The 27,537-nt window shown below is 42.4% G+C and overlaps 1 protein-coding gene across 8 annotated transcripts in view; it reads left to right on the top strand.

The window, feature by feature from the left end:
• ccny (cyclin Y) overlaps positions 1-25,740 on the top strand; it is a 72,953-nt gene extending 47,213 nt beyond the window's left edge. For 2 of the 8 annotated variants that reach the window (XM_014157363.2, XM_014157366.2), the window contains exons 2-12: positions 5,251-5,325; positions 6,151-6,171; positions 7,576-7,610; positions 7,891-7,914; positions 10,455-10,555; positions 10,718-10,753; positions 11,773-11,830; positions 12,035-12,154; positions 16,148-16,314; positions 21,119-21,281; positions 22,160-25,740. In XM_014157363.2, coding sequence (XP_014012838.1) covers positions 5,251-5,325; positions 6,151-6,171; positions 7,576-7,610; positions 7,891-7,914; positions 10,455-10,555; positions 10,718-10,753; positions 11,773-11,830; positions 12,035-12,154; positions 16,148-16,314; positions 21,119-21,281; positions 22,160-22,276 — 917 coding nt within the window. In that variant the 3' untranslated portion in view covers positions 22,277-25,740. 8 annotated transcript variants of the gene reach the window in all.
• Positions 25,741-27,537: the final 1,797 nt, after the last annotated feature.

Here is a 27,537-nt window from a genome sequence, read left to right as displayed (position 1 = left end):
CAACCTTGTGACTCTATGTCCTTGTCTTTGTGCCTGTCTCTCCACACTGAAAGGTGCCGTCATGCTAATCCTGGATCACGTTCATGTAATTTAATTATCTTTATTTAGATAGGATAGTCCACTCCGTAAGAATTACCACTGTGTTCCAGGGAGTCCTGCGTTCCATGGAATCAATAAAAACATACACGTCACATAAAGTTTACTGTAAAACACACCATACACAGAAGCATATACAACATGTGCAGTAGCATACATACAAAAGCAAGCTCACATTTACATCTATCTTGATTTGTGTACTGCTCTTCTTGTCTCCTCTCCTTGTCTCCTTTCCTTCCAGATTGCAGATTATAAAGACTAGTTTCATTTGCTAACTAAGGAAAGGAGGCATGAGTATAGGGTTAGTCAAGCTCAGGACAAAGTGTTACATGAAAGAAGACTACACTCTCTACCAAGATAACAACAGAGATCCTATAATTTGTGAATAACAGGATCTCTGACACACAGTCAGTCAGTCAGAGATGCCATGGAGGTGGCGCAGCCATCTGGTCTCTCCTGGCTGGTGTCTCTGTAGTAAGTTCTTGATAAATCATTGGGTCCTCTGCTCATTGTACTGTCTGTCTGGTGACTTGTAATGACGGACTGCCAGACCTGGGCCTAGCTGGTCCAATGTGCTACAGTGCCAGGACAGGACCAGCCTGCCAGGCAGCCTGCCAACCCACACTGCCCTCGGTGATGATGGAGGGACAGCGAACAGGAGCTGTGGCCACTGTCCATGTAAGTCTGCATCTGTTGGGTGTAATGTATAGGACGGCTCAGACAAGGAGCAGCAGCAGGGACACTGATGTACCTCATTGATTTATCAGCTTGGCCAAGCACCCTGTGATCGTTGTGTGAGAGTATTAAGTGGCGTTTTGATGTTGTCATTCTCTCAACACCGGTGCCCAATAAGACCCTTGGCTCACTGAGAAATGGCCCGTAAATCCAATGTGTTTTATGGATGCTTGTTGGCAGCGGAAGTGGATGGAAGTTGAGCTGCACAGAAGCAGGACTGACGGTAGGATTATGGGAATACAGGGTGTGTGCGTGTACAATACAGTCTCACTGAGTATGATTATTTGCATACAAAATACAATTATTGTGGATAGACAGATTTAATATGATCATTTGATTAAGACCTTTCATGCTTTGAAAGAAGAACGATTTCCCTAATAATCCTGTTTACAAGTCCACATCTGAAATCGGGCAACCCGATGGGACTTTGATAAATGCAGAAAATCTCAAATCAAAATAAGAGTTCTACCACTGCGACCATGTTATTTTTGGGAAGCCTATTTGATTCCGAGTTCAGACATACAGTGCATTCGGAAAGTATTTCGACCCCTTGACTTTTTCCACATTTTGTTACATTACTGCCTTATTCTAAAATGGATTAAATAAAACAAAATCCTCATCAATCTACACACAATACCCCATAATGACAAAGCAAAAACAGGTTTAGAAATGTTAGCAAATTTATAACAAATTAAAAACCAAAATATCTTATTTACATAAGTATTCAAACCCTTTGCTATGAGACTTGAAATTGAGCTCAGGTGCATCTTGTTATCATTGATCATCCTTGAGATGTTTCTACAACTTGATTGTGGTAAATTCAATTGATAATAACATGATTTGGAAAGGCACACACCTGTCTATATAAGGTCGCACAGTTGACAGTGCATGTCAGAGAAAAACCAAGCCACGAGGTCGAACCAATTGTCTGTAGAGCTCCGAGACAGGATTGCGTCAAGGCAAAGATCTGGGGAAGGGTAGCAAAATATTTCTGCAGCATTGAAGGTCCTCAAGAACACAGTGGCCTCCATTATTCTTAAATGGAAGAAGTTTGGAACCACCAAGACTCTTCCTAGAGCTTGTCGCCCGGCCAAACTGAGCAGTCGGGGGAGAAGGGCCTTGGTCACGGAGGTGACCAAGAACCCAATGGTCCCTCTGACAGAGCTCCAGTTCCACTGTGGAGATGGGAGAACCTTCCAGAAGGACAACCATCTATGCAGCACTCCACCAATCAGGCCTTTGTGTTAGAGAGGCCAGACTGATGCCACTCCTCAGTAAAAGGCACATGACAGCCCGCTTGGAGTTTGCCAAAAGGCAGCTAAAGGGCTCAGACCATGAGAAAATAATTCTCAGGTCTGATGAAACAAAGATTTAACTCTTTGGCCTGAATGACAAGTGTCACATCTGGAGGAAATATGGCACCATCTTTACGGTGAATTATGGTGGTGGCAGCATCATGCTGTGGGGATGTTTTTCAGGGCTGGGACTGGGAGACTAGTCAGGATTGAGGGAAAGATGAACGGAGCAAAGTACAGAGAGATCTTTGATGAAAACCTGCTCCAGAGCGCTCAGGATCTTAGACGGGGGCGACGGTTAACCTTCATACAGAACAACAATCTTAAGCACACAGCCAAGACAACACAGGAGTGGCTTCGGGACAAGTCTCTGAATGTCCTTGAGTGGTCCAGTCAGAGCCCGGACTTGAACCTGATGGAACATCTCTGGAGAGACCTGAATATAGCTGTGCAGCGACACTCCCCGTCCAACCTGACAGAGCTTGAGAGGATCTGCAGAGAAGAATGGGAGAAACTCCCCAAATACAGATGTGCCAAGCTTGTAGCATCAAATCCAAGAAGACTCGAGGCTGTAATCGCTGCCAAAGGTGCTTCAACCAAGTACTGAGTAAAGGGTCTGAATATATAAATGTGATTTAAAAAAATATTTATATACATTTTCAAATAAATGTTTAAAAAAACTTTTGCTTCATCATTATGGGGTATTGTGTGTAGATTGATTAAAAAATAATTTTATAAATTTTAGAATAAGGCTGTAATGTAACAAAACGTGAAAAAATTTAAGGAGTCTGAATGCTTTCCGGATGCACTGTATATAAAGTTTTTATGTGAAAATGTCTTCAAAGATGCATACTTTCAGTTGTTCCGAACTCACTTTCGCTGGTGCTAAAGAGGGAGGCTTGCTTGGCTGGTGTTAGTACATGCACAGATCAAATACATTGCTGGAACTCCGATTAAGGTCTTTACATGTCCTAATCATTTGAAAGATGCTGTTTTTTAATCGGCTTCTGCTTACTTCGATTATGACCGTACCAATTAAGATCAGCAGAGTAAGGTGTTTGCATGACTAATGCCATACTCGGCCTACTGCCATAATCAGTTTAAAATCGAATTATTAGTGTGCATGTAAACATACTCATTGATTTACCTCATTTCGGTAGTGCAAGACAACTCCCCCTTTTGTCATAACTCTAAAACAATAGAGCTGGTTAGTTTTGTGTAGCAGACCCCGGTGTGACTTCCTGTCCAGTTTCCTGAAACACAGGAAGTTAGAAGGGTGGACTGTGTGTGTGTGTGAGTATGTGCACGTGCACCACTGTACAGGCTGAGAGGAAGAGGGCCACTCCAAAGAAAACCCTAAATCAAAGGGTACCCGAGACAACCATATTGTGTGTGTGTGTGTGTGTGTGTGTATGTGTGTGTGTGTGCCTGCTCATTCGTGTGTGCCTGTATTTAACACTAACTTTTCATTGAGGAGAGTTCTGAAATACCGATCAGACTGTTACAGTACACATTGGACTAATTAGCCTTGTTTTCGTCTCTCGCGTCTTCTGGCTCCTTCCCACACCGTTGATAAACTAACCCATCTTTTATTCATCACCTAGTTCTCCTCCTCCTTGGAGTGCTGCCTGCGCCGTACGTAGGTCACTGGAGTGTGTGGAGGGAGCTAGCTGTATCTCCTTTGAGCTTTAAGTGCCTCTCACACACAAAAGACTGCAGTTCAAAAGAGTTGGTGCATAATGGTAGCTGCTCCACTCAGATGACCTCATATAGGAGTCGTTATTTTCCCCAGCTAAACTAGGTCTCATAAAACTATCATGTGTTCCATCAGTTAATTTGTAGCAATAGCTCATATCCATATCAAGTCACAACTCCCACTCTGTTAAGACCGGTATAGAGCGCCATCTGATGTATGTGTGCTCTGGTAAGACAGTAGTATTATACCAGGGCTGAAGAAAGAAAGCAGGACATCTCAACCTACGATGACTCATATTTCTAAGGCTTTGGGTCTGTAGGCGGGCGCTTGAACCCTGTCTTCCACTCCTCTTTCCCACTCACTCTCTCCTCTCATCTATCACCTCTGTTGAGGAGCTGTTCTTTGGGCAGTGGCTCTCCTCTCCTCTCTGCTGCAGCTGGTGGTATGGCTGGGTGTAGCCCCTATCTGGCCTTTCCTGCCAGGATGACATTATGCTTGGATCCCTGTGGCTGCTGACAGGGTCAGGACCCAGGGCCTGGACTAGGGCCAGAGACAGGGGGGCTGGGTAGTGGATGTCAGGACTGACAGCGGTCCCCTGGGTGGGATCCTGGCCCAGAGCCAGAGACAGGGGGGCTGGGTAGTGGATGTCAAGCCCGAGACAGTTAAAGTAATACAATTATCTGCCAGTGCACTAAGATAATTTGTCTTGGTAAGATATCAAATCAATGCATTCTTATGGTAAGAGATATCTAGGTAACATCAACATATTTTTGCAGTGTAACTAATATGTTAATTTTTATTGCCTGGTGCCATGGTAACTTCCACAATATTCCGTAATTTATGCTGATGGACCTGTTATCACGTTATCACCCAGTGTGTAAAAAGCATCACATAAAAACAGGCAATTGATCAAATAAGACGTTTTCATTGCCGAACCAGTCTGCCTCAATCTCCGGCCAAACCACTGCTCCTCAGCGTTACGCCACTTGGTGGTTGCTATGTTTAACTGCATGCTCCCCTGAAATGGACCTTTCAGTCAGAATGTATTTGCGTCCCATTTGGCACCCTATTCTTTCATCTGGGCCCATAGGGCTCTGGTCAAAAGTAGTGCATTATATAGGGAATAGGGTCCCATTTGGGACAAATCCTACAGTACTGGTATCCCCAGTCAGTATTCAATACTTGTATTCAAGGCAGTCCTTCTGTACGCGTGATCACATTTTTCTCATCTGTTCAACAAATGGCTATCCGTGTGCGACGCCTCTTTCTCATCAGCATGTGTGTTGTTCAGTCATCCAGCTCTATAAAACAGGTCTATGCCTGGCTGGGTTCATTGTGTTCTAACTCTGAATCGATATACAACCAGCAGAGTATACAGTACATTGAGCAGTATGCTCTGGAGCTGATGGCTGTTTCTGTTTCCTTCAGATCTGAACATGGAGTACAACCCTTCAGACCATCCCAGAGCCAGCACCATATTCCTCAGCAAATCCCAGACAGATGGTGAGTGTCCCCTCCTCTCACTCTTTCATGTTCAATCTCTCCTCTCTCTCTAGTACATTGCACTCTCTCTCTCTCTCTCTCTCTCTCCTTTTCAATCTCTCTCTCCTTTTCAATCTCTGTCTCTCCTTCTCACTGTCGTTCTCTTTTTAATCTCTTTTCATTTCTCTCTCGCCCTCCTTTTCCTTCTCTCTCTCTCTCTCTCTCTCTCTCTCTCTCGCGCCCTCTCTCTCTCTCGCGCCCTCTCTCTCTCTCGCGCCCTCTCTCTCTCTCTCGCGCCCTCTCTGAACACTAACTTCTCCACTACGCTGAGTCGTGGATGTCATCTGTGGCACTATGAAGCCTTTTTCATAAAAACACTTATTTTCTAAGCGAATCAATTTTACAGTGTGTGAAGACAACGTCTGCAGGAATGAATTGAAGTCACAGATGCAGATAGTGTTCGAACTATATAATAATGGTTTAATCAAATGAATTTCTCATTTCTAATCTCATGCCTTGCAGCATGGATGATTTAGCACACAGCTCACGTGTAGCCGACCGCAGGTGGATGTTGTAATTAAGTATTGCTTTAAGCGCTGTAGATAATTATCCGTTTGTGAGGCGCTTTCTTAGTTATGTAACGCTCTGCCGTCCTAGTTATCGATGGCTGTGTCCCAAATGGTTTCCTATTCCTTTAACTGTACACTATGTAGGAAATGGGGTGCCGTTTGGGATGCAGGCTCATTGATGCAATATGAGAAAGATAAAAGACAGGAATCCAACTGTATTTGTTACTTGTCCCTAGATAGATATATGTAGAGACATCTTCAACTTTGTCTTTTTCAGTTCCTGTCCTCAATAAGAAAGGTAAGTAGGTTTGGTATAGGCTGGTGTGATGGGTGTGTGTTTGGCTTGTGTTTTGGGTTATAGCCCTGCTCTGTAGTCTCAAGCTGTGTGCTACTGACAGAACACCGCAATCTGTCTTTACAGCAGATTTCTGTGTGTGTATATACAGTATATGTGTTCATATTTTGTGGATTATTGTAAGCTGTGCTCAGATGTAAGCTTTACCTCCTGCATGATGCGTGTTATCTGTACAAACCTAGCCACTTCTGCTCAAACTGGTATGTACTGATGAGACACTCTCGCACACATGCACACACCCAGCCCTCTGTGCCTTTAAGAAGCACAGTCATAGTTCTTTCTCCCAGCTAGATCAATATTTGAACATGTAAAAATGTGTGAAGCCTTATGATGTAAATGCTCGCTTCCACGCTTTATTTTAGAATGTGCACAGCCATGATTCCTCACAGGTTTTAGGTGTGTGTGTGTGTGTGTGTGTGTGTGTGTGTGTGTGTGTGTGTGTGTGTGAGAGCTGATTGTGTAGCAAGGTGCCAGAGCTTCACTATGTCAGCGTTGTATATCTCATCCTGCCCTGCTGCTTGGCCATGCAGCGCTCCTTCTATGTCGCTACGACACTCTCACACACACACAAACGCACGCACACACACACTGGATCTCCGTCACCCAATCAGAGTGGCTTCCATACTTGGAGTGAACCCATCAATCGCAGCAAGGCCCAATGAGGAATCATTAGACTACTGATAAACAGTACGAATGCCCTGTATTCACCACATGAATACAATGACATGATTGAAATAAAGCCAGATAGCGAAGTGGAGCTATAGTTATAGACGTGACAATATTTGCGTGAATGAAGCGTTTTGATTTGATGTAATCCCCAGAGATTGTTTTAGGGGCAAACGCATGAAAGGATTAATTAAGCAATTAACTCAATTGCTTTGCTTTCTGCTTTCACACAGTTCAGAGTGCTAAACATGATGTTAATTGAAGGCCTTTGAGGAATGAAAAGCATTTGTATTACCCCACAGCCATTCATCTATGTCAGCAATTAGTAGAAGTGTAATTTGAAGGAAATGTTAAGTTGTAGCGATTGTTTGCTTGAACACCACTTTGAGCAATATGTTTTATTAAGTTCCCACAAAGCTGATATTGAAAAATGGTCAATCCATATAGTCACTCTTCCTTAATGTGCCTTTGACCATACTGCACTCCCAGCTCTGTATGGTGCAGGACAGCCTTGGGATTGACTGCCCCCTGTCAGTAATGGCTGTGTACTGCAACCTGCCTTGACCCCCTATCAGCGTGTGTTTCAAGTCCAGGGGATGAACTCTGCTCTATCTTGTGTGCCTAATCATTGACTGTTACCATGCTGTCACTGATTTCATCTCTCTCGCTCTCAATTTGCAGTGAGAGAAAAACGGAAGAGCATCTACATCAATCATGTGAGTATCAACCTCAGATTGGACGCCATATTGAATATAATGCTGTATTTGCATAGATGATCATGATGCTGATGAAATTGTGTTTTCTGGCGTTGGCATGGTAACATGCTATGCTTTTTCATTGATTTAATCAGGTCATTGATGTACGCCCTACTGAATACAGAATATTTGGTTAGCAGTGTCCCTCTGTCATTTGTAAGACTGCATTATTTCTTTGAGCACATGATTGTTCCTGTGATTTTGTTTATGAAGATTTTAATCAACTTTATTATTTTGCAAGTTAACACACATTTCGGAGAACAAGGTAAAGTATTTTGTATCCCTGGCATTTGTGTGTTTAGATATAGATTTAATCTTGGTGTGCCTGTTATATCCACTCCTGTCTCTTTTGTCATCTGAGTACAGAAGCAAAGTGTATGTATGTACAGTATGTATGTACAGGTAAATGCCCAAAATAAAGGAAACACCAACATAAAGTGTCTTAACCACGAGCCAGAACAGCTTTTTTTTATGTAACCTTCATTTAACTAGGCAAGTCAGTTAAGAACAAATACTTATTTACAATGACGGCCTACCGGGGAACTGCCTTGTTCAGGGGCAAAACGACAGATTTTTACCTTTTCAGCACGGGATTCAATCCAGCAACCTTTCAGTTACTGGCCCAACGCTCTAACCACTAGGCTACCTTCCGCTCCAAAAGCTTTAGTGCACCTTGACATAAACTCGACAAAAATGTCCTCTCACTGTCAACTGCGTTTATTTTCAGCGAACTTAACATGTGTAAATATTTGTGTGAACATAAGATTCAACAACTGAGACATTCGGGCTCTTTGCTGGCCATGGCAGAACACTGACATTCCTGTCTTGCAGGAAATCACACACAGAACGAGCAGTATGGCTGGTGGCATTGTCATGCTGGAGGGTCATGTCAGGATGAGCCTGCAGGAAGGGTACCACATGAGGGAGGAGGATGTCTTCCCTGTAACGCACAGCGTTGAGATTGCCAGCAATGACAACAAGCTCAGTTCGATGATGCTGTGACACACCGACCCAGACCATGACGGACCCCCCACTTCCAAATTGATCCCGCTCCAGAGTACAGGCCTCGGTGTAACGCTCATTCCTTTGACGAGAAACGCGAATCCGACCATCACCCCTGGTGAGACAAACCCGCGACTCGTCAGTGAAGAGCACTTTTTGCCAGTCCTGTCTGGTCCAGTGACGGTGGGTTTGTGCCCATAGGCGACGTTGTTCCTGGTGATGTCTGGTGAGGACCTGCCTTACAACAGGCCTGCAAGCCCTCAGTCCAGCCTCTCTCAGCCCATTGCTGATAGTCTGAGCACTGATGGATGGATTGTGCATTCCTGGTGTAACTCGGATAGTTGTTGTTACCATCCCGTACCTGTCCAGCAGGTGTGATGTTCGGATGTACCGATCCTGTGCAGGTGTTGTTACATGTGGTCTGCCACTGCGAGGATGATCAGCTGTCCGACCTGTCTCCCTGTAGCACTGTCTTAGGCGTCTCACAGTACGGACATTGCAATTTCTTGCCCTAGCCACATCTGCAGTCCTCATGCCTCCTTGCAGCATGCCTAAGGCACGTTCACGCAGATGAGCAGGGGCCCTGGGCATCTTTCTTTTGCTGTTTTTCAGAGTCAGTAGGAAGGCCTCTTTAGTGTCCTAAGTTTTCATAACTGTGACCTTAATTGCCTACCGTCTGTAAACTGTTAGTGTCTTAACGACCGTTCCACAGGTGCATGTTCATTAATTGTTTATGGTTCATTGAACAAGCATGGGAAACAGTGTTTAAACCCTTTACAATGAAGATCTGTGAAGTTATTTGGAGTTTTACGAATGATATTTGAAAGACAGGGTCCTGAGAAACGGACGTTTCTTATTTTGAGTTTATATTCTACAGTGTCTGGAACTCTATTGAAGGGATGTGACACCATTATTCCACGAGAAATTCCATAATTTGGTGTTTTGTTGATGGTGGTGGAAAAAACCTGTCTCAGGCGCCGCTCCAGAATCTACCATAAGTGTTCAATTGGGTTGACATCTGGTGACTGAGACCGCCTTGGCGTTTGGCTTTCATCGTTTTCATGCTCGTCAAACCATTCAGTGACCACTCGCGCCCTGTAGATGGGGGAATTGTCATCCTATGGGGGCATAGCCATGGTAGCCAAAATAATAGCCTGCCCAGCATTTTTATACAAGAATGATGGAATGTTAATTGCTTAAATAACTCAGGAACCACACCTGTGTGGAAGCACCTGCTTTGAATATATACTTTGTATCCCTCATTTACTCAAGTGTTTCCTTTACTTTGGCAGTTACCTGTATGTCTGTCTATCTGTATCACGCTGGTTGTACATGACATGCTGTACTAGGTTGATGAGATTAATAGAGTGCAAGGGTTGGTGATTGGCCGATATAAACCATCTCAATGTGCACTAGACTGATGGATTAAAATAGAAGCTAGTGTCTTTAGTGAAACCCATTCCGTCTGTATGTACAGTATGTCACTCTCATATAAAACCACAAAGCAGGGGTATTAGCTGGGCTATAGCAGTTGTTTCTAGTTTCAAGGCTTTTTACAGGACCTGCTGTGAGTGTGAGCATGCCTGTATGTTTTGTGTGTAGATGCATGTGTGCATGCATTCTAGCCTGCCTGTGTGTGTGTGTGTGTGTGTGTGTGTGTGTGTGTGTGTGTGTGTGTGTGTGTGTGTGTGTGTGTGTGTGTGTGTGTGTGTGTGTGTGTGTGTGTGTGTGTGTGTGTGTGTGTGTGTGTGTGGACCGTGGACATAACAGTAACGGAGTGTGATGTGTGTGTGTGTGTTGCAGCACCATGCTGCTCCAGTCAGACGGAAGTACAGCTCCTGTTCCACCATTTTCCTAGATGACAGCACCGTCAGTCAGCCTAACCTCAAATACACCATCAAGTGGTAGGTTAATCACCAATCAGTCAATCAACCAATGAATCCATCAGAATGTACTTATGATGCTAATCTTTGTCATGTGTGTAAGAATTCTGTATGTAGTTATCATTGTGAAAGACTAAATTGCAAATTGAATTGTAACTTCATTGTAACGATTTGTCTTTACAGTGTAGCCCTGGCGATATACTACCACATAAAGAACCGGTAAGAATGACCTGTCAGGGTGGGGCTAAAAACAAACAAAAGACTATTGTAAAATATACTATGTCTGTAAAGTGTACTGGATATAGTATGTATAAGCTGGAAGTAGAAGTCGAAGAGTTATTGTCCATTAGTTTACTCCAATTAGGGAAGGGATGGTAGGGTTAGGAGTAGGGGAAAATAATAAAGAAAAATATTGTATTTTTTTATAATAATATGTACAGTGGGGAGAACAAGTATTTGATACACTGCCGATTTTGCAGGTTTTCCTACTTACAAAGCATGTAGAGGTCTGTAATTTTTATCATAGATACACTTCAACTGTGAGAGACGGAATCTAAAACAAAAATCCAGAAAATCACATTGTATGATTTTTTTTGAGCCCCCCCCAAGAAAAGTAAAAGAAAGAATGATCTGTCACATTCAGCTAATAGCATCAGCTCCTCCTAGTACTAGTGCAGAGACAGCCCATGTTATACTGTAGTCCTATGTGTTGAAAGAACATTCTATTTGGACATCCAGCATCAATAATGGGTGAGGGAGGGTCACACATAAAAGTCAGCCTTTGATAACACGAACAGACCCCCATAGCCCCCCTGGCATGGTTCCAAAATTCCAGTCTTTAGATGTCCAGCACTTTAGGTACTATGAGCGTGTGTCGGAAGTGACACCCTTTTCCCTTTGTAGCGTACTATATTTGACCAAGGCCCATAGGGCTATTGTCAAAAGTAGTGCACTACGTAGGGAATAGGGCGCCATGTGGGATGTGTTCTGTGGCAAGATGGATCAATGTGCCTTTCAAACAGAGTGGGAGAGGTCACTGAGGCTGTGTTCCCCTATTGGTCTACAGCCTGACTGACTTTGTAGAGGATCGAAACAGCGTCCCTCTCCTCTCCTCAGTCAAAACAGTCAAAGCCACAGTGTGTTTGTGAACAAGCCTTCATACTTGGGTCTCGTGACTGGTTACTGTCGTCACTTGTCATTCAGCAACTGACCTGCGTGGTCTTTTTTTGTCATTCCAGGGAGATCGATGGGAGAATGGTATTAGATATTTTTGATGAAAAGCTTCATCCACTTACGGTAAGACTCTTGTAGTTCTATATAATACATTATGGATATGCGTGTGTATTAGGCTGCATTTACACAGGCAGCCCAATTCTGATTATTTTGACACTAAATGGTCTTTAGACCAATTCAGAATTGGGTCAGAATTGGGTCAGAATTGGGCTGTTCCCATGTTTCATTAGTATATTATCCGTCTCTTTGCTCCTCTGTTGATTACAGAAATCTGAGATTCCTGCGGACTATGAAAAGCACGACCCGGAGCAGAAACAGATCTATCGCTTTGTCCGGACGCTGTTCAGTGCAGCACAGCTCACTGCAGAGTGTGCTATCGTCACACTAGTGAGTGACTTCGTCATCACACCCTGCCACACAACACTAGGAGGGAGTGTTGCTCCCATTTAATGACATCTTAACTAAATGGCACCATATTCCCTATATAGTAGACTACTTTTGACCTGGGCCCATAGGGCTATATATGGAATAGGGTGCAAATTGAGGTACATCACTGTCATTTTGGGCCTACTTGTCCTTGTTCAGGTGAAGTTAAAGTACATGGGTCTTTCAAAACACTATGGTACCAGTGAGGATTTCCTACACTGGACGACTTGTTATAACTTATTTATAATAATCTGCATAAAATGTTAATGTCAAGATACAGTATATGGCCGGGGGATCATAGCTATATTCAATACATTCACGAGTTGATTAAAAACCTATGATTAACACTTTATCATGTTTGGTGTCTTAACGGATTTGTCCAAAATCTACCAAATGGCAACCTATTTCTTATGTAGTTCACTGCTTTCAACCAGGGCCTCTCAACAGTAAACCCCCAAAAAACAGCAGGTGTTATTGGGGTGGAGGGTCGCCTAGTGGTTAGAACATTGGGCCAGTAACTGAAAGGTTGCTAGATCGAATCCCCGAGCTGACAAGGTAAAAATCTGTCGTTCTGCCCCTGAACAAGGCAGTTAACCCACTGTTCCCAGGCCGTCATTGAAAATAATAAGAATTTGTTTTAACTGACTTGCCTAGTTAAATAAAAAAAACAAAAAGTAAAAATTGAGATGGATGGAGGATGTTTCCGAGCAGAGTGGAGAGGTGTTCTGCTCTACAATGGTTTACACGAAGTACACAAAACATTAATAACGTGTCCGTGGCTACGGAAAGTATTCAGACCGCTTGACTTTTTCCACATTTTGTTAGGTTAGGTTATGCCTTATTCTAAAATTGATTAAATAGTTTGTTTTCTTCATCAATCTACACACAATGCCCCATAATGATGAATCAAAAACTGTTTTTTAGGTATTTTTGCTAGTTTCTAAAAAATATATAAAAAAATATTACATTTACATAAGTATTCAGACCCTTTACTCAGTAGTTTGTTGAAGCACCTTTGGCAGCGATTACAGCCTCGAGTCTTCTTGGGTATGACGCTACAAGCTTGGCACACTTGCATTTGGGGAGTTTCTCCCATTCTTCTCTGCAGATACTCTCAAGCTCTGTCAGGTTGGATGGGGAGTGTTACTGCACAGCTATTTACAGGTTTAAGTCCGGGCTTTGGCTGGGCCACTTAAGGACATTCAGAGACTTGTTCCGAAGCCACTCCTGCATTGTCTTGGCTGTGTGCTTAGGGTCCTGGTCCTGTTGGAATGTAAACCTTCGCCCAAGTCTGAGGTCGTGAGCACTCTGGAGCAGGTTTTCATCAAGGATCTCTCTGTACTTTCTTCCGTTCATCTTTGCCTCGATCCTGACTAGTCTCCCAGTCCCTGCCGCTGAAAAACATCCCCACAGCATGATGCTACCACCACCATGCTTCACCGTAGGGATGGTGCCAGGTTTCCTCTAGACATGACACTTCGCATTCAGGCCAAAGAGTTCAATCTTGGTTTCATAACACCAGAATCTTGTTTCTCATGGTCTGAGAGTCTTAAGGTGCCTTTTGGCAAACTCCAAGCGGACTGTCATGTGCCTTTTACTGAGGAGTGACTTCCGTCTGGTCACTCTACCATAAAGGCCTGATTTGGTGGAGTGCTGCAGAGATGGTTGTCCTTCTGGAAGGTTCTCCCATCTCTACAGCTCTGTCAGAGTGACTATCGGCTTCTTGGTCACCTTCATGACCAAGACCCTTCTCCCCTAATTGCTCAGTTTGGCTGGGCGGCCGGCACTAGGAAGAGTCTTGTTGGTTCCAAACTTCTTCCATTTAAGAATGATGGTGGCCAATGTGTTCTTGGGGACCTTCAATGCTACAGAAATCGTTTGGTACCCTTCCCCAGATCTGTGTCTCGATATGATCCTGTCTCGGAGCTCTACGGACAATTCCTTCAACCTCATGACTTGGTTTTTGCTCTGACCTTTCCAAATCATGTCCAATCAATTGAATTTACCACAGTTGTAGAAACATCTCAAGGATGATCAGTGGAAACCGGATGCACCTGAGCAAAATGTTGAGTCTCATAGCAAAGGGTCTGAACTTATGTATCTAAGGTATTTCTGTTTTTTTATATGTAACAAATTTGGAAAAAAATTATAACCTGTTTTCGCTTTGTCGTTATGGGTATTGTGTGTAGATTGCTGATGATTTTTATTTATTTAATCCATTTTATAATAAGGCTGTAACATAATAACATTTTGAAAAAGTCAAAGGGTCTGAATTCTTTCCAAAGGCTCTGTACAGTATGTCATGGAGGTGCTATTAATGTTTTGTGTACTCCCTGTAAACCATTGTAGAGCAGAACACCTCTCCACTCTGCTTGGAAACATCCTCCATCCATCTCAATAACACCTGCTGTTGTTTTAGTTTACTGCTGAGAGGCCCTTGTTGAAAGCAGTGAACTACATAAGGAGTAGGTTGCCATTTGGTATGCAGCCCGAGTCTGATGGAGCTGGGCTCTCTGGCCCTGAGATGTGTGGTCCTCCTGTGGTGTTCTGACACTCCATTGTCTGGTTATGACTTCACTGGCCTGTCATCTCTGTCACTTGGGATTACAGACTGTCCCATTGACTCTCCCATTGGCCCCACACCCTAGAGGGAAAATGGGGATGGATGCCGACAGTAATTGATTAGGGAACAGGACCAGTTTCAGCTCGAGAAAATGGGGAGGTTGTCCTGTGTTTTAGAGTCGGAGTGCTGATCTAGGATCAGGCCCAGCTTGTCTATTCATAACGGTTCAAAATGCAAAACTGATCCTAAATCAGCATTCATTCTCTGAGACACTATATGAATACGGGCACTGGAGGGGTGAGGGTGGGTGGGTGGGTGGACTGGTGTTTTACTTTACATACTGCCAGTGGTTAACAACACAATGTTTCCATGTTGGACAGTTTCCGTCTTCACTGTGTGAAGCCATGACAGTGATGCCGCTGTGCATCACAAGGCAAACGCTCCAAAAATGTGGCGTCACATACTTTACCACCTCTGCTGTATGTAATTCTACACACACATTTCCAACAAGTTGTTTTGTGTAGAAGTCTAGCTGTGTATCTAGGCTTAGGTGAATCTAGATGTACAGATAGATAGCCATGCCATCCATGGCTATGCTGAATCTGAAGCTGTAGGCGAGAAATTAATTCTGTGGACAATAGAGAAACGGAGCACAGTCCTTGGAGACTGCTGGATGGAATAATGGAAGTGTGTGTTCTATTAACAAGTCAGACACATACAGTACAGGCCTCTAGATTCACCACCCACCTACCACATAGCATGTCTTAAGACAGACCAAACACATTTCTCCAAGGAAATGATTACATTTTGATACATGGAGAGAATATAAAAGAAATTGCTGTAAATTAGACTACTCCCAATATATTGTGCCTAAAAGTTCAGTGCATTTTTTTTTTTATTCACTGACGTACTGAATAGAGACTGTGGCTGCGATAACGGGAAGGTTTTTTGATTGACATGTCTATTTTATGAGAAAGCCCAGAGAAACTGCATTACGTCAGGTTTTGACATAGTCTGTTATTTTGGCTTTGTGGAGACGGAATGCCACAGGAGTTTGGAATGGAACATTAATTCCAGAATCAATTCAGGCACACAGAGAAGAGGGTAATTATCTGGATCTGAAGTAATTATCTTAGATGAGGAAGAACTGTACTGTATATTGTTGTTCATACATCATCTGGGAAATGTCAATTTGTTATTTGAATTATTCACAATTCAACATGATTCTTGTTTTTGCTCCAATTTATGTATTGAATTGAGTCTATTGGAGTTTCTCACACACCAGACCAGAGGATAGTTGAGGAATGTCTTTGACGTCAGACATCTTTAAAAGGAGGACTGTCTTTGACATCTATTTCTTTATTTCTTCCATCTATCTTTTTCTCTCCCAGGTGTACCTGGAGCGCCTGTTAACTTATGCAGAGATAGACATCTGCCCAGTCAACTGGAAGCGTATCGTCCTGGGAGCCATCCTGCTGGCGTCCAAGGTGTGGGACGACCAAGCTGTGTGGAACGTAGACTACTGCCAGATCCTCAAAGACATCACCGTGGAGGACATGTGAGTCTGGAACAGTTTGACCCCAGTCCGTTAAGCACACTAACCCAGGTCAACCAGCAGCCAGCTTGTCCATCTAACAGTTTTCAGCAGAAGCTACAGGTTAAATCTGCACTGTGTCTCCTTTTTACAACAGACTTTCAATTGTCTTTATGCAAATAGACAGGGTATAGACCATCTATTGTAGGATACATGCATGCATAATAACACTATACATTATCTCATGTAGGGATAGGCACGAGTAATCGAGTACTCAAACGGACGTCAAAGCTCGATCTGTAACCAGAGATGGTGTAAAACTATTTGGTGGAATGCTCGTTCATTTGCCTTGACTCTAGTTTTCCATTTGTACATGTGCATTTGCAGGGCACAACTAAAAAGAAACCAAGCCAAGCATCACACTGTTCTTCTCCCTAAATTCCCTTTCCACTCCGTGTCTCATTCACTCAGTTGCGTTCCACCCTCTCCCTACACAGGTGTGCTGAGTGAGCACACAAGCTCCCGTTAGGCCTACAGAAATAAATGTGTACAACAACACATCTAACTGATGGGATACACAAGCTCCCGTTAGGCCTACAGAAATAAATGTGTACTACAACACATCTAACTGATGGGATACACAAGCTCCCGTTAGGCCTACAGAAATAAATGTGTACAACAACACATCTAACTGATGTGATACACAAGCTAAATTCCTTGCCAAAGGACGACAGTTTTATCACCAATTCAAATTGTACTGGTTGATCGAAGTATGAAAATATGTGTTCCAACAACGAGCTGCAGTTTTGGAATAATTGTGTCCGTCTATTTTCTACTTAAGCTACTTTGTGAACTGCTAGAACCATTTAGAATTGTTTAGCCTAGGCAATAACCCCCCTAAACATAGACAGGTTCTACACTGAAAATACGCCAAAACATTAGTTTGGTAAAGACAGAACGTATTTTCATCAGAATCATTAAGTATATGCCTACTCACCGGACAGATGTAGCCGTAATTCCTCACCGTACAGTGTTCAATGTGAAATTGTTAATCCATTGACAAAATTCCAAAAAGTGTTTTCTAATGATCAATTAGCCTTTTAAAATGATACACTTGGATAAGCTAACACAACGTGCCATTGGAACACAGGACTATTGTAGCCGTTTCGAGCTACAATAGTCATTTACAAAATTAACAATGTCTACACTGTATTTCTGATCAATTTGATGTTATTTTAATGGACAGAAAATGTGCTTTTCTTTAAAAAACAAGGACATTTCTAAGTGACTCCAAACTTTTGAAAGCTAGTGTTTATTTTTTCAGCATAAATCAAATGTCTGTATATCAAAAATAACACCAATGTTTTTTTTTTGGTCTTTGAACTCACCAAATGGAGCCCATCACTTCGCACTGGCAACCTTTTTCGTTTGTAAAAATATTCTGTTATATTTTATTCTGTCATATTACATATTGTTTTTTTACTATAAAATATGTGCTTTTTGACTGTGATAAAGGCTCAGGAAATAAGGGCATCTTGTCTGCTAAATTAACAAAACAAGGCTATGCCATTGCACAGCCGTAGGCTTCTACAAGCAAGCGCCACTGCTGATGTTCCTGCCTTTTTGAAGATTGTGTTCCACGATATAATATAACCAGTTGATATTACAGTTTCAATAAATTCATCTTAAATGGCACTTGCTTTTTTATTGACTTATATATATACAGTTGAAGTCAGAAGTTTACATACACTTTAGCCAAGTACATTTAAACTCAGTTTTTCACAATTCCTGACATTTAATCCTAGTAAGAATTCCCTAACTTAGGTCAGTTAGGATCGCCACATTATTTTAAGAATGTGAAATGTCAGAATAATAGCAAAGAGAATGATTTAGTTCAGCTTTTATTTCTTTCATCACATTCCCAGTGGGTCAGAAGTTTACATACAGTCAGTTAGTATTTGGTAGCATTGCCTTTAAATTGTTTAACTTGGGTCAAACGTTTTGGGTAGCCTTCCACAAGCTTCCCACAATAAGTTGGGTGAATTTTGGCCCATTCCTCCTGACAGAGCTGGTGTAACGGAGTCAGGTTTGTAGGCCTCCTTGCTCACACACGCTTTTTCAGTTCTGCCCACAAATTTTCTATGGGATTGAGGTCAGGGCTTTGTGATGGCCACTCCAATACCTTGACTTTGTTGTCCTTAAGCCATTTTGCCACAACTTTGGAAGTATGTTTGGGGTCATTGTCCATTTGGAAGACCCATTTGCGACCAAGATTTAATTTCCTGACTGATGCCTTGAGATGTTGCTTCAATATATCCACACAATTTTCCTCACTCATGATGCCATCTATTTTGTGAAGTGCACCAGTCCCTCCTGCAACAAAGCACCCCCACAACATGATGCTGCCACCCCCGTGCTTCACGGTTGGGATGGTGTTCTTCGGCTCGCAAGCTTCCCCCTTTTTCCTCCAAACATAATGATGGTCATTATGACCAAACACTTCTATTTATGTTTCATCAGACCAGAGGACATTTCTCCAAAAATTACAATCTTTGTCCCCATGTGCAGTTGCAAACCGTAGTCTGGCTTTTCTATGGCGGTTTTGGAGCAGTGGCTTCTTCCTTGCTGAGCGGCCTTGCAGGTTATGTCGATATAGGACTCATTTTACTGTGGATATAGATACTTTTGTACCTGTTTTCTCCCTCTTCACAAGGTCCTTTGCTGTTGTTCTGGGATTGATTTGCACTTTTCGCACCAAAGTACGTTCATCTCTAGGAGACAGAACGCGTCTCCTTCCTGAGCGGTATGCTGGCTGCGTGGTCCCATGGTGTTTATATTTGCATGCTATTGTTTGTACAGATGAACGTGGTACCTTCAGGCGTTTTGGAAATTGCTCCCAAGAATGAACCAGACTTGAGGTCTATAATTTTTTTTCTGAGGTCTTTTTCTGAGGGCTGATTTCTTTTGATTTTCCCATGATGTCAAGCAAAGAGGCACTGAGTTTGAAGGTAGGCCATGAAATTAATCCACAGGTACACCACCAATTGACTCAAAGTTTGTCAATTAGCCTATCAGAAGCTTCTAAAGCCATGACATAATTTTCTGGAATTTTCCAAGCTGTTTAAAGGCACAGTCAACTTAGTGTATGTAAACTTCAGTACTACTGGAATTGTGATACAGTGAATTATAAGTGAAATAATCTGTCTGTAAACAATGGTTGGAAAAATTACTTGTGTCATGCACAAAGTAGATGTCCTAACCAACTTGCCAAAACTATAGTTTGTTAACAAGAAATGTGTGGAGTGGTTGGAAAATTAGTTTTGATTACTTCAACCTAAGTGTATGTAAACTTCCGACTTCAACTGTGTGTGTATATATCTACATACACACACACACACACACACACACACACACACACACACACACACACACACACACACACACACGTGGAGTAAGTCAAGGGGTATGAATACTTTCAGATGTATTTTATAATCATGCGAAATAATCATGCGAACAGTTAAAATGATGTCAAATACACATCCCTAATCTCATGCTCTACTGCCAACCACTCAGTGCTGGGAACAGTCGGGGACATTTTGCGTCTGAACTCAGAATAACCTTGATATGGGGTCAGTGGTGGTTTAGTCAGTGTTGGGACAGTCCGGTGTTTTGGAATCATGTCTGCTTCCCCCAGTCTGGTGCCCAGGGCTGGGGCTTGGGTATAGGGCTGCGACAGGGGCTGGACCTGAGACTGGGGCTAGGGCAGGGGCTGGAGCTGAGGCTGGGGTTAGGGTAGAGGCTAGAGCTTGAGCTGGGTCTTGAGCTGAGGTTAGGGCTGGGGCAGAGTCTGGGGCTGGGCCTGGGACTGGGGTCTTGAGCTATGGTTGGGGCTGGGGTGTTTTCAGACAGGCGGTATCTGCGGCATGGGTACAGTCTGAAGTCTCATAGCCTGTTAGACAATAGTTAACTAAGGCCACAGGCCACTGGGGCTTCGACCTCCTTACCCAAAATGAATCACAAAGAGACAAGGAGAATTGATGTGGATTATTTAGAGACGTTATCTGACACCTTGAATGTGTAGCCACCAGTAAACCTCCTGACCCATCCTGAGCACACTTAGTTTTAAGACTGCTTGTTGTCATGACCCCCTCTCAGTGGGCTCATAGAACATAGCCCTGAACCAAAAACCAATGCATGAAATTCTTTCTCTTTTGTCTCTCTCTCTCTCTCTGAGGAGGAGGAGAGGAGTTTTATTAGGCAGAGCCTCCACCGCTCCACGGCTGGCTAAATTTAGCTCGTCTGTTGCTGCATGAATTAGAATATCTATGTAGGTGGTGAGAAAAGTCTGATGCTTGGTGTAGCAGACGTCTTTAACCTTGTGAATCAAAGACCGGGGCTTTGCTACAGAGACACAGACCGACCAATTAGGCTGTCTAAAGAATGTCAGAGAAACCGTCGGTCAGGGGAAACAGTCAACTGAAACGAATCAAAGCTAAGCTGCAACCACAGTTAATGACTGGATACCATAGAGTCTATGTCATTTTGTATAATTCTAAAAGCTTAGCACATAAGATAGTTGGTGACGTTTCTTTTTCAGTTGTTCAGTTCTTCTTAAAGATCAGCTCAAGACACTGACTGGTGATCATTTTTCTTTCTCTTTCGTTCTGTCTCTCTCTGTCTCTCTCTGTCTCTCTCTGTCCCTCTCTGTCCCTCTCTGTCCCTCTCTGTCTCTCTCTGTCTCTCTCTGTCTCTCTCTGTCCCTCTCTGTCCCTCTCTGTCCCTCTCTGTCCCTTTCTGTCTCTCTCTGTCCCTCTCTGTCCCTATGAAGGAATGAGCTGGAGCGTCAGTTTCTGGAGCTGCTGCAGTTCAACATCAACGTTCCGTCGAGTGTTTACGCTAAGTACTACTTTGACCTGCGCTCCATGGCCGAGGCCAACAACCTCAGCTTCCCGCTGGAGCCACTGAGCAGGGACAAGGCTCAGAAACTAGAGGTGAGTAGCAGTGACGCCTACAGTCGCTGCTTCTCCACAATCCCATCAGCTGCGAGGATGGTGATCTTATTTTCGTTGACATCCAGCATTCAAAGGACCTACACATTGCTACTTGTTTATAGACACTACTACCACTGCTACTACTGTCATCACCAACTAATTGTAGCCTCTTTGAAAACAGCATGCACAATTTCTTTCTTATCATTCAGAGGGAGCTTTTCTCCTTCCCCTTTCATCAAGATATTAACTCTGTAAAACATGGCTGGAGGATGCACAAACACAATGGCTAGATATAGCCTGCTAATTAGTGGGCAGTGAGCACAGTGTGCATTTGACAGAGGTGGTGGTGTGTTCTCTGCGTTCGTTTTGTGTCTGTGACGGAGGACGTGAGGCGGCATTCGTTGCCATGTAATTATCTCCCCAGCAGCACCAGCGACCCCTTCTCTCCCATCCGCTCTTCCTCCTCATACCTCCTTCCTCCCCGTCCCCTCTTCCCCTCGTCCCCCTGCCTCTCCGCTGAGCAATTAAGGTCTGAAATGAGCCCTTGTGGTATTGATGCTGGTTGAGGCGTCGTGTCGTTCTCTGTTCTCTTGTCAGTGGAGCTGTAATAGTACTGCTTGTCTGCTGGTACACTGATCACTAGACAGGGAAACAGGCAGAGTTTCGGATAGTATTCACTATTGATCTAACTTGTTCAAGAAATGCCACCAAAGGTAATGATAAGTGATCTTGCTCTGTTTGAGAGCAAAATTATGAATATCCCTACATTTTTGATATTAGGCTTCCAGTGTAGTTTATGTAGCTCTGTGTACATAAACATAAAGTTAATTATGTTTTATATTATTCTATGTCTTATTGTGCATTTGTCCATGTCTCAGGCCATCTCCAGGTTGTGTGATGACAAGTATAAAGACTTGAAGAAAGCGGCCAAGAAGAGGTCTGTGAGTGCAGACAATCTGACGGTGGTGAGGTGGAATCCGGCCATCATATCCTAACAGCGTCCTTCACCACCAGGAGGAGGACAGCGCATCCACCATGACGGAGACATGACATGGCTGCCTGGCCTGGGAGGTCAAGGGTTAGGGCAGGAGAACTTAGACTCAGAACTCAGTTGTCCAGTTGCGTCTGTGTGGTTTGTTTCACACAGAAACGACCTGCTGGCACTTTTGTGGATAATAAGTGTTATTGTTGCTCTGATGGTCCACTTGTGTACTGTACATACAAGATGTCCCTCTGGTTGTCTGCAGTTGAACTTGAGTCCTACAGGTGACTTGGTGACCAATGGCAGAAGAGCAGTGGCCAGATGGAAAAAGATTAAAAGAACATTGGAAAGATCAAGAGACAGTGGAAAGATTTGAAAAATCCTAGAATAATAACCCTTAAATGCAAACAACAGCATTCCAATAGCCATTTTAAAGGTTGACTGTCTTGTATAGAGGAGAAATCGCTCGGGTATACTGTACATTCCTATGATTTTCAAGGATTTCAGCAAATTCCTCTCTAAAGCACAATGGTTTTTTTCCCAGGTAACAGGCAAACCTAATTTGTACACATTCCTGAAATATAGAAATGTCTCTACTTTCCTTGGAGGCAGTCAAGAGCTCATCAAGTGTTATTCTTACTGTGTTTGGTTGCAATGAAATCAAACTGCCAAAACCTCAAGGGTTTCTTTCTCTGTAACGATCAACAAACTGCACCTGTGTTTGAGTTTAAAATGGCAACTGTTTTGTATTTACATTTACATAAAGACACCAAGAGCGGGAAAGTGAAGTGAGAGATATACAGTAGAGGAAGACAGACTTTTGAAGAATAACTTAATTAGGGCGATAAGACTGATAAATGAAGTTCAGTTGAAGGTGAACAAAATTATCTTTATCTTTAATTGCATTCCGTTCTATCTCTAGCTATACCAATTTGCCACTGAGTGATGATTATCTAAAACTATTTCACACATTAGTTCTATCTCTCTCTTCCTCGTGGCCAAAATGATACAGGTTGCGTCCCCAAATGGCACCCTTTTCACTATATAGTGCACTACTTTTGACCAGGGCCCATAGGGTGCCATTTGGGATACTACCACAGTGAAACATTCCAGTGAACATTTCGCTCACGCCAAGCAGTATTCATGTACTACTTTGTTTCATGCTAGGTCTCGAATGACGTACAGGGATGAGTTTGAATGACAAGCACTCGAATAGAAATGAGAAAAACATCTTCCAAGAACAGGAAATAACTAAGACAAGATGGTGAGTTTTGAACATCCATATAGTGGATTCACTGCCATTGTTCTGACCTGTGGTGCCTGTAACATGCTAGTGTAACGTGCTAGTGTAACGTGCTAGTGTAACGTGCTAGTGTAACATGCTAGTGTAACATGGAGACCTTCCTCTTTCATTTTTAAAGTGCAACGGGGGTAGAGTTTTTTTCTTGAATGTTTCATTTTTAAATTACTGATCTTCCAACTCTAAAGAAACAGCTAAACATAATTTCAGAAAACCAATTTGCATGATGATTCTTCAATATATTGGAAATGTATTTCTAAAAATGTACTACAGTATATTAGAACAAAAGGACGTTTATTGATTAACAAACACTGTTCACAAAACCATTAAGAATAAATCAAATATAATTATTTAGCAAATTAATTGATTTTGTACAGTGTATATAAGATATCAGTGTGCAGACAAAGAGCACATTAACTTTCAAACATGGAGAATTGGGGTGAAATATTTATAAATATCTGATCAGTGTTTACATATAAAAAAATTGCAATGTCTTATTATACCAGATATGAGGAGAGTTTAGAACTATGGGATATATGGAAGCTGGTATTATTTCATCTAGAATCTAGATAGTAAAACCTTTGGAAGGAATTTGAATCTTTGTCAGGATCTAGTTTTTCATATCAAGTTTGCATAGCTCAGATAAACCACAGTGAATGATGGGTTCATGAGTTTTTCACACTCAAACATTGAATTGAGACCGTTCTGTTCGACTCTCTCATCTTATCATGCATACATTTTCTGTGACCATATGAGTTATGTTTTCAGTGTTACATGGTTTTATGATATCCCTGTTGCAAAACCAGGTATGTAAGTGAAACATTCCTCTTGTTCTTGATTCTGTTTTAGTTTAAAGTTGTTGAGTTCACGGTGTTTCCCCACTCTTAAGCAATCTTAACTATTGAAAAGATAAAAGCAATTCCTTATCAAGGGTCTCTACAGTTGTATTTTTCATAGTTTTATTTGATAGCATTCCGTGAATACCAATCAGCATTCATTCAAACCATTCATCAGAACCAACTATCTGCCAGATGTTTCACTTTCATATGTAAAAAGGGATGGAGTTGTACCAAAGTATCAGACAATGAAGGATTAGCCTTTGAATATGTATTGCTGTGATATAATAGATCCCCTTTGCACGTGATCGGAATGGTATAAGGACTCTGAAGTGGAACTGTTGGAATGGTATGGCCTTGGAAACGGAACAGTTGGAATGATGTGGGGACTCTGAAACGGAACTGTTGGAATGATGTGGGGACTCTGAAACGGAACTGTTGGAATGATGTGGGGACTCTGAAACGGAACAGTTGGAATGATGTGGGGACTCTGAAACGGAACTGTTGGAATGATGTGGGGACTCTGAAACGGAACTGTTGGAATGATGTGGGGACTCTGAAACGGAACTGTTGGAATGATGTGGGGACTCTGAAACAGAACTGTTGGAATGATGTGGGGACTCTGAAACGAAACTGTTGCGTTCTATGGAGCTGTGACTGTGAGCGACTGAAGTGCAAATGTCTTGGGGCGAAAAGAAACAGGTGTTGTCGTGAGGAGACAGTATTTTTAAGATTGTATATCTTATTTATTGTATGTATGTGTGTGTGCATACAGTCTGATGTTGATTTCTAGAAATGAAAATGAACTCATCATGCTCTATGGGCCCGAGCCTGTGGTATAACCTAGGCTAGTGACTGGGGTGATAGTCGTGTGCACTAGACTCTACCTCTGCATAGAGTTTTTACTTCTTCTACCTTTTCTCTTTCTATCTCTTCTATGACAATGTTAGGATTTACCAATGCAACTCTCAGTTGTCAATGATTTCCTGTGCTAATGAAAGGAACTGCTGTATTTGTGTGAACTCTGTTTATATGTTTTGTTTTATAGTTTATTTCCAGGATTTTATTGCTGTTTATGTTGTTTGTTCCTGTTCTCAGTTTGCCCAATGTGGTTAATCTGTATCTTTTTGAGTACTAATCTCTTAGTTAATTGTAGCCTACATTCTAAGAAGTGATCCCAGGACCAACAACCCTAAGGGACTGGAGTCTGAATAAGCCGCGGTCTCTCTTCCTGTATGGACTGTTCTAACTATGATTTTAGTTTAACTGATGTGCCCAGTTCAGAAGCAATGTTTAGAAACCTGCACAATAAATAAACGTTTAAACCTTGCAATAAAAATACCATGGTGTCACTTTACTTGGGCGTGATAATGTAGCATTCATAAAGTCTTTATATGCATATGTCAGTCCCTGTGTTTATATCATCTTTTATACATAAATGATGTAGATGTTTTTTGCTGTACCTGAACGGTATCAATTACATTTTCAATGGGTGTACTCCTGTTTATGCTGTACGCGTCTCCAAGTCAAGTGTATACTACAGTGTCACCCATTTGAATATGAACCTTGCTTTGGTTCTGTAGTGGTCAGGTCTACTTAGCACATCTATCGGTGTCTCTGATTGAGCACTCCTGGAGGAGAGGCAACGATTATGTCATGTCGTCCCAATGTAAAGGACTGGGTCAGTGTCAGTGAAAGAGAGACTGTTTGAATGAGAAATAAGAATGTACAATTGAATTAGTTAGCTGCTAGACTATCCTCCGTCAATGTTTTGCCCTATTATGCCATTCAAAGATGGTCACTCACACCGTTAAGTATCTGGATTTCAAGCAGGGCCTATTTCTAAAGATCACCACTTTTCTACACATGACTTCAGACCAAAATCAAAGTAGTTTTTCAAAAGGAAAGTAAGTTGTTTCTATTATTCTGCTAATGTAGCCTATGTTGTGATCAGTATGCAGGTTTTTTTCCCCCCTAAGAAACAAAGATTTAAAAGCCAGAAAAGCTCACTGTTTACAGCCATATTGTCACTAAGGACCGTGTATAATCCCCCATATTAGCCCAGATTTACATGTCAAATACTGAGTGGTAATTGCTGCGCTAGTCAATTGATTCTCTTCCGTGACATTTACTGAAGGAGAGCTGTAGGCTAATGAATAACATGCTGCCACATCTCTTATAAACACACACCTGCAGGACCATCTCTGTGCACAACGAGCCAGGAGTACTAATATGTTACACAGGGAAAAGCTTCATTTGATGAAATATTGGTTCAAGTGATGTGTGGGTATGATATTAATAAGTTTACAAAGCTGAGGGAGAGATGATAATCAGTTAGAAATCCTACATTTATATCAAGCCAATGAGGTTAAACAAGGACCAAAGCAATACAGTCTGTTCAACTGACTGGTAATGCCCACCTCGAAGTCAATGTATTCCTTTGGTCCATTTCTTTTAGTATGACCATTGTGTATCCCTAACGTGCATGTTTGTTGATTGAATGGAACCATTCAAATAGCAACGTGCTAACCTGTTTCCCAACCTTTTAAAATAAGTAATTACCCATGTTTTATAGACATTTACAGCAAATCCACTGCAGTCCTCAAACACACATACAGACACACATGCAATGGCCCCCCACGCTCAACCTAAATACCCCTGGGTATTCACCACAGCCCGTAACTTAATCCCCACAAAGCATCCTCCACACATGGAACACTTTTCCACAGAAGTACATGATAATAACTAGAACACTTTATGACTGCTTATTGCCTGGCATCTGCCAATACTAATCAGCATAAATCTCCAGTCATTAATGGGACAAGCCTAGTCTGTACCCCATGCCATGTGTCCAGTAAAGATGTCCTTCTCTGAGAGGATGAAAGGATTTATGACAGCAAGGCCACAATACCAGGGAATACCAATGTGGGCCTTCTTTCCCATGGCAACAGTTAAAGCTTTCATCCTTGCTTTTCGTCTATCATTTTGTTTATTATATTATATTGATTTTTTTACAAGTCTCGCACAAAAGCCATTTTAAAACTTGCCATGAATTATCCCTATTCAACACAAGTCATCATTCACCATGGTATCCAGCCAACATGACAATGTGAAGAAGATGCCACATGGACCCTCTAT

This window comes from Salmo salar, chromosome ssa19, assembly GCF_905237065.1.
Source record: "Salmo salar chromosome ssa19, Ssal_v3.1, whole genome shotgun sequence".
Taxonomy (NCBI): Eukaryota; Metazoa; Chordata; class Actinopteri; order Salmoniformes; family Salmonidae; genus Salmo; species Salmo salar.
The sequence above is the reverse complement of the archived record's forward strand: the minus strand, read 5'-3'. Positions and strand labels throughout refer to the sequence as shown.